A 14,077-nucleotide genomic window follows, 5' to 3' on the forward strand; every position below is an offset into this window, starting at 1 on the left:
GCCTACTAAATGGTCATGTTAGTGGGTTAGTGAGAGTTTTGCCTACTAAATGATATGTTAGTGGGGTTTTAAGTTTCATTTACATTTATGTTTTGAAGCCTATATAAACCCATGCATTGTACTCATTTTCTATCAAGTGAAATAAAAAGTATTTTTCCGCCATTTCTATTCTCTTCCAAATAGTATAGTGTTGTGTGTGTAACTAGGCCACTATTTCCAACAAAGTGGTATCAGAGCCTAGACGATCCTAAAGGCTAGACGAAGTTGATCCTAGAAGGTTCAACATTTGAGAAAAACATGTTTCTCCTTGATGATGATGAAGGGGAGAAAATGTATTTTCTTAGTGAAAAGATGATGGTCTCTAATTACAAGAGAATGAGAATCATCATGACTTCATACCTCAAAGCATGCGATTTGTGGGATGTTGTTGGAGAAGAGCCAAAGAATGGCATGTCCAACAAGCTTCATGAAAAGAAAGAAGATAAGGCATTGGTAGTGTTGCAAAAGGCAATACATCAAGAAATTTGGGAGTATTTTGGAGAGTCCAAAACTCCAAGTTGTATTTGGAAGATGCTCGAGACCATCGTTTCCAATCATAGAGGTGAATCACTACCCATGGAGTATTGGGTACAATGCTTTGAGAATGATGAGTTTACAAAAGATGATTATGAAAGTCTTGAAGACAAAGTTGTGGAGAATGAAGAGGTGTATCGTGCAAAAGAAGTTGAAGATTTTGGAGATTCAAAAGTTGAAGGAGAATTTGAAATGGTGAATAAGGAAGAGGTAAGAAAAAGTGAAGGAGGATGAAGTGAAAATAGAAGATTTAGAAGAAGGAAGTGCTAAAGAACAGGCAAAAGTTCAAGTTGGTGAATTAACATCTTCAGGTATGGTTACAAATTCCACCTTGAAAGAAGTTATATTTGACTTATTTGATGAAATTATTATTTCTTCATATTCATCAAATAATGCTTATTTTGTGGAGAATGATGAACTTCTCTTAAAGAAAGTTGTTCCAAAGAAGTATGAGATTGAAGCCCAGGATGATAAGAAATTCTCATATTATTTTTAAAAAAATAGTTTGGAGAATTTTGTAATTGATACAGGTTGGGTGAATATGGAATTATTTTTTGACTCTAAAGAAGAAGTATATGTGAAATTGAAGATCCATAAAAAATTTAAGAAGAAAAAAGATCGGTGGTGTGCTTGTATAAAGAGGATGATATATGATTATACATCAAACAAGCATTTGAAGAAGTTTCACAAGCCTTACACATCAATGGAAATGGCCAAGAAGATTGAAGCTATTGAAGGAGGTGGAATTGAAGATCAACTATCGAACTTTTGATCAAGCCCCCAAGATTAATAAGAAGGTTTTTCAAGTTACAAAATCAAGTTTAAAGGGGGGTGTTGAAAATAAACTTGATTTTAGTATTTAGTATTTTCAAGTATTTGTTATCCATGATGCATGTGTTAATTTAGCATGTTAGTGGGTAGTAAATTGTCTTAGTGGGAGTTAAGGTTATGTAAAATAAAGAGGCATGAGAGTTACAACTAGTAAATGGTCATGTTAGTGGGTTAGTGGGAGTTTTGCCTACTAAATGGTCATGTTAGTGGGTTAGTGAGAGTTTTGCCTACTAAATGATATGTTAGTGGGGTTTTAAGTTTCATTTACATTTATGTTTTGAAGCCTATATAAACCCATGCATTGTACTCATTTTCTATCAAGTGAAATAAAAAGTATTTTTCCGCCATTTCTATTCTCTTCCAAATAGTATAGTGTTGTGTGTGTAATTAGGCCACTATTTCCAACAGTTTTAACGAAGAGAAACAAAATCTCAAATAAGATAAAGAAATCATAAACTGATAATTAAATGATAAAAGGAAATAAAATCAATTAAAATCCACTGCAATATTGCCAGCTATAATTTGTAATTCCTTCACCCACCTCTACTTGTCTTGTTTCTTCTCCTTCGAAGACATAATGGAATTAGTCTCGGACAACGTTACAATTTCTACCTCAATAATTATAGTATCTTTCACCTTGAAGCCCTTTGATTTGTCAAAGAGATTACTTAGATGCATGAAGCTTATGAATCCCCAGCTTGGAATCCTGGCACAGAAACAGACACTAGCTGCAAAGATAAATTTTGAAGGAAATTTAACAAAAAGAAAATAAAAAATCACCAAAAAAAAAGTTTCAATCCCTCTAAAAAGAAAAAGTTCTTGCAGTAAACAAGTTTATCCGGAGCAGCTGAGAGTAGAAATACAATTCTTACATTCCCCTTCAAAGTGTTTACCATTGACTTCATCCCTTATCCTCAGCTTGATTTTGCATACAGTTTTTCAGAATCAACTAGGTTCAGATACAGAGATAGGCTTTTGCCTTTTGACTTCCAATTTCCTTTGGGATAGAGAGAGAGCTTCCTGAATTCATTATAAAAAGAAACAAATAATAGCTTGCCTTAGAAATCAAACGAGCCAGTTTCAAATTGAGAACATCCAAGTTTTTTTAAAAAAAAAAAAAACGAAAACACAAAAATTTTGATCATACCAGCTCCGCCCTCCAATCTTAAACTCGTCGGAGCGTAGATATTCTTCAATTAAATCTAAAAATTTGTCAACCTTCCAAGTGTAAATTTTGTTACTTAGTAAATTTGTCATGGACAGACACATTTTGTTACTTAGTAACTTTGTCATGGACAGACACTTGCCTTTGCCTGAATATTTCATAACGAAAACCTCTGCGCCAAATACACAGGTGTCATTGATGAGGTACCCGTTTGAAGGATTTTGGAACTTCTTGAGAGAGAGAAATTTCTCAAAACCCCATTCTGTCTTATTCCCATGGAAACGCCTCACTGGTTCAGCATCTACATAATATATGGATATCTCTCTATTTAAATATTATGTTGCTATATCAGATTTCAGAAAATTGAATGCGTAGTAGAGAAACTACCTTCGATAGTTAAGTACTTGTCACGTAAATGATCAAAGACGAATAATTTAAAGTTCGCAATGATCTCCCAATCAGAAGGAAGATTAGCTGTGTCGGATACTGCGAGGTATAGTGAAATGTACTGATCTTTCCCCTTTCTTTTCTTATTCCCATTTGGATAGAAAGACAATTTCCTGAAAACCCAAAAATACAAAAATGTGATTTATTTGGTTTTGATATAGAGAACATGTATAGACTAAAGAGTATGGAACAAAGAAAATAGAAAAACACACCATTTATAGCCGCCAGCTTCAAAAACTTCTGATTCGTAATTTCCAATATTTTTCAGAAGCATAGAGAAAGACTGTATCTTGAAGATGTAATGTGATGGGTGGACATCACGCAATGTTCTTTTAAGCTCTGATACAGATTGAAGATGGACAAATATATTTAACATCACCATAACTCACCGTATATAAATCATGTAATAGGGAAATAAAAATAAAATATAACTTACCAACTGCGTCAATTATGTTAGATGACATTTTTTCTGCTGAATGTAAAATGAAGGAATTTATAACGTCTTGTGGCTTTATTGGTGATGACTTCTGCTAGGCTTAGGTGGTAAAATATTAAAGGACTCCATGTTTATATATGTACAGATCAATCTGGATGATTCAGTAAAAATTCACTTGGCATGCTAAAAGACACCTTGCAAAATCAAAGTACTGTCCCACCAAATTCATTTACTTGTGTTCATTTGTTGAAGTTCTTTACCAAAACCTAGTTATGTATGTCCAATTGAAGGATCTAAATATTAAAGTAACATTTCGAATAGTTTAAGCTTTTAGAGTACAAGGTTGTCAACATGGTATCAAAATCAAAAGTCTCGAGTTCAAACATCACCATCACCTAATTAAAAATTAAAAAATACGAGTTGGACAAAAAGAAGGCCACACGTGAAGGGCGTGTTAAAGGATTTAAATCTTAAAATTACTCCCGTTCTAATAGCTTAGGCTTTTAGAACATGGTGGTTGTTAACATGCATATGCAGCTTTAAAGTTTTGGGTTTTGGACATTCATTGCATTTATTTTTTTGGAGCTCAGTAGGTTGATTGCCTCTAAAGTGAATCAAAATGGTCAAAACAAAATAAAATCAAGCTTAAACTTGAACAATAAATAATATTCTTTTTCCTAGGTTGAGCTAAGCATTAAGCACTTTAAACTTCAAGCCAAAACCAAACAAGAAAAGCATTCTCTCCCTTTTTTAATATATAACAAGTTAAAAACTTCATACTTCCATATAGATTAGATCGTAGTTTTTGTTTGAGTTACAAGAAAAGTTTTAAAACTTTGACTTCTAGAATTCCTATCGGTTAGAAATTCAAAAGTCCTTAACTAAATAACTAATTAACTGCATGTGATAATAATAATAACCTTAAGGAAATTAAAGTAATTAATTAAAGACTAACGGTTAATAAGAGTTAATAGTGATTTAGCCAAACAAAAAGACGTGATAAAGTCTATAAATATATAGGTTGTGAGTAGTGGAAAAAATCAATCAATCAAATTCTCTTCTTTTCTCAAAAAACCTACATATTCTCTCTGCAATCATATTCCTTTGCAATTATACAGTTTACTCCTACCATATATATTCTCTATTTCTTATATTCAATTTTGGGGCAACCTCACATCAAAACTTGTTGAAAATTTCTATGTGATCGTGCGCATAGGGAATAATTAGAGTTGTAGCATGGAGCCTATGGTGGATTGTAATTACCACCACATAAGGGAGACTTCAAAGGATTTAAGACAGCACATTGTGTGCCTCTCCATTAACAGGTCAAAACTATCTTTCTCTGATATAATTATACTTGTTGTTTAATTATTTCTAAATATTTTTAAAACTTTTTTTCCATTCCCTAAATAGAAGTATTTTACAATCAGAAAACTAATATCCCTAACAGTTACAAGGTGAAGATAGTAAAGCTAGGATGACAGATTATATCACTAATTTCACATAAAACAATGCTAAAAAAATAGCAGCTTTATCCACATTCCTTAGATAATTGTAAGAGTCAAATAAAATCCACATCTACTGAGAGAACTGTCATCCATAATGGAGTTCATGGAATTTAGAACCTTCAAGTCAAACCAACGATCACAAATGAACAATTAACAACAAATAACTTTGAATCCACGTACAAAGTAAATAAAAAGAGCTCTGAAATATGGCATTACACTTTCCACAATGTTTGTGTGCATGTATAAAAAGAAATGATATTATATAACGTTTATTTATTAGTAAATACTTTTTAAATCATGTAATGTAAAGGTATAAGAAAAAATAAATAAATAAATAACTTTGCAGGCTGTGGATAACTTACTATCCGCATTAGACATCCCTACTATGCTTTTTAGGTTTTGAATGATCACTAATGCCATGTTGAGGTAGCGAAGCAGAAACGAAGGGCTTCCTGTTTATATGAGCATATGGATCAAAAAAGTACCCCGAAATATCGAATAATTCTACAATTTACTCTATATCATGATACATAATTTGGGTATTAATTTTATTTAATTTTTTTTTTTTTAGCACAACACTGTAATCAATATAAGCCCAAAATTCATAAGTTTCTTACCTTGTAACAATAAATCAACTTTGAATGATGGGGAAATTCTTCAACTGGACTTGAGACTCAAAGTTGATAGGCTAATTTCCTTGAATCGTTGGGTTGTACCTGACTCACTTGGTCACATTCCCTTCTTTCAATCACAGAACTTTCACACTCAACTAAATGAACTATCTAACCCTTCCACCAATACTGATACAGTTTTATAGTTACCTTAACCTAGCTGCAATTTCTCCCTTTCTCATACAATCAAATACCTCCTCCCTCCCACTTTCATTTTCCCATGGCATAAAACCATTTGGTTTAAACATCATATTCCCAAGCATAGCTTTATTGCTTGGTTAGCAGCAAAAGGTAGACTCTATACTCTTGACAGAAAACCTAGGAAGCATAAACATCACATCAATGCTTGCTTTCTTTGCCTAGCCAACAATGAATCCTTGGACCATCTATTCTTCTAGTGTAAGTTCTCAAAGGTGGTGTGGTCATTCATTCAACACACAATTGGGTTGTACATTCAGCTATCTAGTTGGAAAGAACTGATCTTATGGTGTTCTGCTCATTGGAGTGCTAATGATTTTCTGGTGCATAAGTTACTACTCTCTGCTACTGTCTACTTTCTATGGATGGAAAGAAATAATAGGGCCTTCAGGAACACATCCTCTTCCTCATCCTTAGTCATTTCTTAGATTAAGATATGTTTAAAAGGAAGATTAGCCTCAATTAAGCTGAAGAATGCTTCTGATCTGAGAAATATTAGGAGACTTGAAGACTTGCAAAACTGTTCTTGGATGGATGCAGCTTTACCTGTGCTCAGGCTCTAACTATCCCTTAAACTTGGTCGCTTTAAATGGAAGTGTCTACTGGAAGATGCTTGCTTGGATGGTTGCTTCTTATGTTTGTTTTGCTTTAGGTTTACTTGAACTTGTAGAAGTCTAGTTCTGTAGCCTTTTATGTATTTTGCTTGCTAGGACTGGTTCCTAGCATTTGTATTTTGCTGGGATTCTGCTGCTGCCTTGTGCAACTTGTTGCTCCTATCTTATAGGATAGGACCCTCTTGTACATTTTTTACATCTATACAAGCTTACCCTTTAACTGAAAAAAATAAATAAATAAATCAACTTTGAATCCAGAAAGTATAAGCCAAGAGAACTCTGAAAAAAAGTTATTAATTGCATGAAAACCTAACAGAACATAGAGGAGGTATTTATAATGGACTTGGATCCTCTAAGTTAAAATTTCTCTAACTTATCATAAGTTGAATTTTCTACATAATGACGCGAATATATCTGCGGCCTATATTAAACCACATCAACTAATCTAATAAAATTTTAAAAACTACACTATTTTAAGATAAAAAGTTTTACGTAAACATCTCTCTCCTATAATATCTCTCCTCTTTTCCCCAAAAAAAAAGTTGCTCACCCTCTTTTTGAAATAATAGTATTGGCTTGGATAAAGATGATTTGATTAATGAAACTTGAATAGTAGGTTTTTAATTTAATAGTATACAATTAGATGAATTTTGTAAAATTTAAGATTTGAGCATAGTTTGCCATGATATTCATTATTTAGAAATACTAAATCTTTGGTTGGTAATAACTATATGCATTTTTATGCAAATTCAGATTTAGATTTAAACTGAAATATAAGAGTAATGATACTGGCACCGAATTGTTGCACCGAATGTTTCTTAGTTATTTATGCATAGTACATGTAAATGGAGGGCCCTACTTTCTTATTTATGTGATTTGTTGTAATGAATTGTCAGACCTATTTTTTTTAATCGATCCATTTTTGCATAAATAAAGGAGTGGTGCCCTCCACTTACATATATTAAATATTCGATTAGGTAATTCACTGCAATAAATCGGTGCAAGTATCTTTACTCGAAATATAAATGGTGAAGGTATTTTAAAGGTTTTCTATTTTAAAACGTGCAGTTTCCTAACTTTTATTAAATTAGTTGAAGTGATTTAAAATAAATTAGAGATATATCTTAAATGACACATGTCATTCTATAGAAAATTCAATTTAGGATAACTTAGAGGATTCAAGTCCAAATATAATACAAAAGTTGCATAACGAAACCTAACACATAAAGAAAGTTGAAAGAAAGGCATAATTAATTAAGTTGCATAACGAAACCTAAGGAAAGTTGAAAGAAAGGCATAATTAAGTTGCATAACAAAATCTAACAAATAAGGAAAGGTCCCTCTAACAATTATGAAAAGGAAAGTAGGAGATACTTTCCATGACAGAAAATCCCATTTCCAATGGGCAATATAGACATTCGCAATCTGCATCAAATACAAACAGCCCTTTTGTACTTGATCACTGTTGAAAATATAAAATTATAATTTAGGAACAAAAATATATAAAATTATATATTTTTCCAACAGTTTTACATCTTTATATATATATGTAAGAAATTTGATAGTATGCCCTCCACTCCCCTAAAATTTTTAATTATTAAAATTATCTTTTTCCCTTTTTGTCCTTTCACTTTTACTAATTAAATTCCTTTAAAGTTGCATTCCCTTTGTTCATGATTAATCGAATCTTAATTCTCCTATTTTTCTTTCTTTTTATTTTATTTTTTTTCTTTTTATTTTTCCACAACTCAATGTCTATCTCACATTCAAAATAATATAAAGAGCCGAAGACAGTTGTAATTTTATTTTGGTGAAAATATTATCAATCAATATATATATATTTTTATTTTTCACGTATTTATCTTTCTTTTACTACTCTTTGATTAGCATATTATTTGACAATCATTTTTTTTTTTATTTGCCTTTTGATTTGAACAATCTATATTTATTGATTTTTTTTAATAAAAATTTAAGTACATTGTGAAACCCTGTCACCGAATAAAAGGGTAATAAAAAAACAAGCAGGCTAATAGACTAGCTGTACAAATAGACTTAATCAGGATTCAGAGAGAGAGTAAGAGGGTGATGAAAATTCAAGATTTAAGGCCTAAGACTTTGAGTAATTAGAAAATTGATAATCTAAAAGAACATCAACCTTCGTTTCAAGTGCCAATTACTATATTCAATTATTGGCGTTCGAACAGAAGATTGTCGTTGCTCTAAATCAAAGGCATGTCTATTTTGGAGGGAAGAATCTCCCTCCAATAAAAATTGAACACGTCATCACTTTATAAATCTACATTTGGTAGATTTCAAAAGCCCATCCGGATCAATCCCAAATTACATTATTCTTTAACCCAATATCATTTATATTGGACCTCCAAGGCCAGGTAAAAACATTAATCAGCCCAACGTCACTATTGTTGAAGTTCCAGCCCATTGGTCAAGTCATTTAAACCGAGTTGCATCCGGCCCAAGTACAATTAAATATTATCCAGTCTTGTTAAGCAAAAGATTCAACACAGAAGGAAAGTTCTATACAAAGCAAGTTCTACGTAGGAAATATTATACAATAAAAAGAACTCTATTTGCAAAGAAAGTCATGTATGAGAAGAATTGGAGGACAATCAACGTGAGTCCTACCTTAATTCTACCAATTTTTGTGTATAAATAGAGGCCCAAACCTCCAATAAAAAGATCCAAGCAATTCTATACTTCTCTGTACATTGTTCTTGTTTATTTTTACTATTCTTGAGTGTGTTGTATTATTTTTCTTAATCGTTATTGGTTGAGCGGAATTTTGTATCTACACTTTGGCGCCGTCTGTCAGAACGTGTGCAAATATATTCCTACTCTTGTTTCACAAGTGAATCCTGTAACTATCATTCGGAATGTCGAACGGAGGATCTTCAACAGATCAATAGATGAAGTTGATGCAGAAGATGCGTGAAGAGTTTTTACTCCAGTTTGACGTACTTCGTCAAGCAAATGAAGCTAGCGTGGCTCAGATCGCCTTGCTTCAACAGCAGAATAACACTCTGCAAACGGCGATGGCTCAGTTGGCACCACCGCCACCACTAGGTGACACAGCAACACCCCCGAATCAGAATATTCCTTCAGTTAACGGGCTTCCACCTAATGGGGCATGACCCAACGAGGTTTAGCAACAACAGAGGGCAAGGTCCGAGGCTGTGCCTCAGACAACATCCCCCGTCCCATGCAGGACGAGTAAGTCGAGTCTAGCCATAAGCTCACGGTGTGGTCCAATGGAATTCCAGATGGTGCAGGTGTTCAGGATGCCTTTGATGAGAAAAGACTCCTAAAGATTCAGACACCTGTTGAGATGGCTAAAGAGCACAAAAACTCCCTGGTCAAAACTCCTTTCATTGACGATGTGTATAAGGTTGAGAGGCCCAAGAAATTTACCATGCCTTCTTTTACTCAGTTTGATGGTACGGGAGATCCTTCTCGGCACCTAGATCATTACGACCAAAAGATGGCTTTGGATGACCGTAATGACCCTTGGATGTTTAGATTTTTTCCTACCAGCTTGACAGGAGCAGTACTAGAGTGGTTCAGGAATATGCCACATAAGTCCATCCCGGATTACATAACTCTGTGCACCATGTTCCTAGCACAATACTGTGGAAATAAGAAGCAAAAGAAGAGTATTGCTAGCCTCTTCACAGTAAGGCAAAAGAAGGGGGAAACACTGTAGGATTTCTTATCTAGATTCAACATGGAAGCCTCGGAAATAGCAGACTGTCATCCCACGACTGCTATAGAAACATTTAAACTTGCAATGATTCAGGGGATGAAGTTCACACTTCCTTGGTCAAGTATTCTCCTCCCGACATGCAGACTCTTAATGCCAGGGCCCAGATCTACATTCGGCTCGAGGAAAATGTAGCCCACCGAGTGCAGCACACCACCCTCATGATAGTAGAGAACAAGCCTCGAGAGAGAATTCCAAAGTCAAAGATTCAGAAAAGTCAATGAGCCTCAACACCGATCACCTAGGCACCTGAGAAGCGGCAAAGGATAGAGGAAGGGTTTACACCTCTCTGAACTACCTTGGCTTGGCTCTTCCAAGAGAATAAGATGGAGTTCACAGCCCTGCAGCCAATGAAGCAACCCTTGGAGCAGAGGGACAAAAGCAAGTATTGCACTTATCACCGAGATTATGGGCATTCAACCAATGATTACAGATCCCTTAGGCGATAAGTGAAAAATATGATAGCCAGAGGTGAGTTGGCAGATTACCTCATGACAAAGGAGTATGTGAAGCCCCGCGGGCTTTATCCTTGCAAGGTAGAAAGAACTTAGTTAAAGGTCATTCATGCAATAAATGGCAGATCTGAAGATGATCAAGAATCCGAGGTGATATACAGATCCAGATTGAGGGCAACCCATAAGCTCAGGAAGATATCCTCAATCAATGCTATCACTTTAGGTAACATCAGTATTGGATTCGGTGATGGTGATCTATCCAGAGTTCAGCTCCCCCGTGAGGATCCATTGGTCATCAGTCTTTTAGTGGCAAATTGCATGATCAAGAGGGTTTTGATAGACCTAGGGAGTAGCGCCAACATCATCACAAAGACGGTCTTTGAGCAGCTAGAGATCCTGTCATCATCTATTCGACCTACCTCTAGCCTATTGATGGGGCTCGATGGCACAAGAGTAGATCCCCTTAGAGTAATAGACTTATCCGTAACTGCGGCGAAGAGAACTCTAAAGGAGACCTCTGTCTTAACAGAGATCCATCCTTCTTATAATCTTATCATGGGAAGAGGCTGGATACACCAGATGAGAGGAGTTTCGTCCACCCTTCATCAGGTGATGCGGTGCTTGTCTCCGGACAGAAAAGAGGTGATTAACCTATGGGGCGATCAAGTCGCTGTGAAGGAATGCTATATGCTGACACAGGCTGAAGCAAAGAAGGTATCTAGACAGCCTCAACCAGGTATGACTTCCAGAAATATACTCAAATAGCAATTACAGAGCCCTCTTCCCAAGTATCTTAAGGTGGATGACAAAGAGGAAATTGCGAAGCCTACCAAGGAGACCCTCGAAGCCGTAGAAGTTATCCTGGACGACCCTTAGAAGGTCACTTATTGAGGTTTTTCTTCCACGTCCGAAGAAAAGGAAGCATTAATTGATGTCATTCGGAGCAATGCAGATGCTTTTACATGGGATCACTTGGACATGGTAGGAATTGTTCCTTTAGTCTCCTGCCATAGCCTGAAGGTGGATCCAAAGTTCAAACCGGTTAAACAGAAACACCGAAGGTTTGCCCCCGAACTCAATCGCATTATAGTTGAAGAAGTGAACAAGTTGTTACAAGTAGGTTTCATTCAACAAGTGCAATATCCACAATGGCTGTCAAACGTGGTGGTCGTATAAAAGAAGAATGGAAAGTGGAGGGTTTGTGTAGACTATACCAATCTTAACAAAGCCTGCCTTAAAGATAGCTTCTTTCTGCCAAAGATAGATCAGATGGTTGATGCTACTACTGCCTACGAGAGGCTGACATTCCTTGATGCGTACTCGGGATACAATCAGATTCCTATAAACCAAGAAGATGAAGAGAAAACGTATTTCATTACAGAAAAGGGGACTTATTGTTACAGGGTCATGCCCTTCGGGCTGAAGAATGCCGGGGCCACTTATCAATGCCTTGTTAACAAGATCTTTGACAATTTGTTAGGGAAGACAGTTGAAGCATACATAGATGACATGGTGGTCAAAAGTGTGAAGAAGCAAGACCATCTAAAGCACCTCCAGGAAGTTTTCAATACTCTGAAGAAGTACAACATGAAGCTGAATCCATCTAAGTGCTCCTTTGTAGTATCAACAGGTCAATTCCTCGGCCATATAGTGAATAAAAGAGCGATAGAGGTAAGCCCAGCTCAGGCTAAGGCCTCATGCAGAATTAGGAACCAAAAAATCGTAAGGGGGTGTAAGTTCTTACCGGTCGGATCGCGGCCCTCAGCCGGTTTATATCCCGATTATCAGATAAGTGTAAACCATTCTTCGATGCCATAAGATCTAAGAATAAGGATATATGGGGACCTCAATAGCAGGAGGTCCACAATCAGTTGAAATGTTATATGGCCGAACCTCCAATTCTATCCGTTCCAAAACCCGGAGAGGTTCTTATTATGTACTTAGCAATTTCTAGCATAACGACAAGTGCAGCATTGATTAGAGAGGAAGGAGAGATTCAACATCCAGTCTTCTACACAAGTAAGACAATGATAGATGCGGAGACATGGTATAGCAAAGCGGAGAAAATCATCCTAGCCTTGGTTTATGCCAAAAGGAAGCTTCGGCATTATTTTGAATCTCACAGCATTGTGGTACTCACCAACTATCCTATACGGGGTATATTCTCTAAGCCAGATCTATCTGGGAGAATTACTAAATGGGCTATCGAGCTCAGTTCCTTCGACATAACTCATGAGCTGAAGGTGTCGCACAAGGGATAAGCCTTAGCAGACTTTCTTTTAGAATATGAAGACACTCCCGAAGAGCCAGAACTCCCTGAACCATAGTGGGAGCTTTGGGTCGATGGCTCCTCGAACCAAATAAGTGCAGGAGTTGGGGTTGTTATATCAACACCCGAGGGTACCAAGTTGCAGCAGTCCATTTACTTGAATTTCCCTGCTACAAACAATGAGGCTGAATATGAGGCATTACTTGCTGGTCTTCAATTGGCCAGCAGCCTTCAGGTACATTGTTTAAAAGTTTTTAGTGACTCACAGCTTGTTATAAATCAAGTGACAGGTCAGTATCATCCCAAAGAGGAAAGGATGAAAGCATATAAAGAAGTTATGGAGAATGTTACACGAGGATTCGATCAAGTCGAATTCCACCAGGTACCTTGTGTTGAGAATGCTGAAGCAGATCAATTGGCCACGGCAGCGTCATCTACAAATGAAGATCTGATTCAGATTATGCCAATTGATGTCCTAAACGAACCCAGCATCAACCCTCAGCAAGAAGTAATGATGATTCCAGTCATTCCGCGAGAACCATGATGGATTGATCCATTGGAAGCCTACCTCAAGCATGGAACTCTTCTAAACCAGAAAAATTAGGCGCGGAAGCTCAGACTCACCGCAGCTAAATATGCCATCAACAACCAGTTATACCGAAAATCATTCTCAGGTCCTTACCTGAAATGTTTAAGCCTTACTGAGGCTCTTGTGGTGTTGAAACAGATTCATGATGGAGATTGCGGCAACCACTCTTGGGGCAGATCCCTTGCACATAAGGTTCTAACTTAAGGTTACTTCTGGCCGTACTTAGCCCGGAATGCTGAAGAGTACGCCTGGAGATGTGATAAGTGTTAGCGTCATGGTCCAATAAAGCATCAATATGCCGAAGATTTACATGCAATGGCAAATCCATGGCCGTTCGCACAATGGGGGATTGATATGGTAAGCCCGTTACCCAAGACCGTGGAACAAATGGAATACGTGCTGCTGGCTACAGACTATTTCACAAAATGGGTGGAAGCCGAGGCTTACTTAAGTGTGACTCATGAGCAGGTAAAAAGTTTTCTTTAGAACAACATCATTTGCCGGTTTGGGGTACCAAAAGTCATTATGATGGACAATGGTAAGAAC

General features: G+C 36.3%; 2 protein-coding genes across 2 annotated transcripts; one reads left to right on the forward strand and one right to left on the reverse strand.

Annotated features, from left to right (window-relative positions):
- Positions 1-1,947: 1,947 nt before the first annotated feature.
- LOC132301476 (MATH domain and coiled-coil domain-containing protein At3g58410-like) lies at positions 1,948-3,480 on the reverse strand. The gene is made up of 7 exons (XM_059798725.1): positions 3,453-3,480; positions 3,229-3,355; positions 2,957-3,129; positions 2,740-2,870; positions 2,552-2,622; positions 2,338-2,424; positions 1,948-2,110 (listed from the first exon to the last, which is right to left on the reverse strand). The coding sequence occupies exons 1-7, from the start codon at positions 3,478-3,480 to the stop codon at positions 1,948-1,950; spliced, it is 780 nt and encodes a 259-aa protein (XP_059654708.1).
- Positions 3,481-10,544: 7,064 nt separating this feature from the next.
- LOC132301477 (uncharacterized) lies at positions 10,545-11,549 on the forward strand. Its single transcript, XM_059798726.1, has 3 exons — positions 10,545-10,603; positions 10,799-11,387; positions 11,448-11,549. The coding sequence occupies exons 1-3, from the start codon at positions 10,545-10,547 to the stop codon at positions 11,547-11,549; spliced, it is 750 nt and encodes a 249-aa protein (XP_059654709.1).
- Positions 11,550-14,077: the final 2,528 nt, after the last annotated feature.

Source organism: Cornus florida, unplaced genomic scaffold (assembly GCF_030987335.1).
Source record: "Cornus florida cultivar Cherokee Brave unplaced genomic scaffold, ASM3098733v1 CherokeeBrave_3.0.0_Hap2_Chr03, whole genome shotgun sequence".
Lineage (NCBI taxonomy): Eukaryota > Viridiplantae > Streptophyta > Magnoliopsida > Cornales > Cornaceae > Cornus > Cornus florida.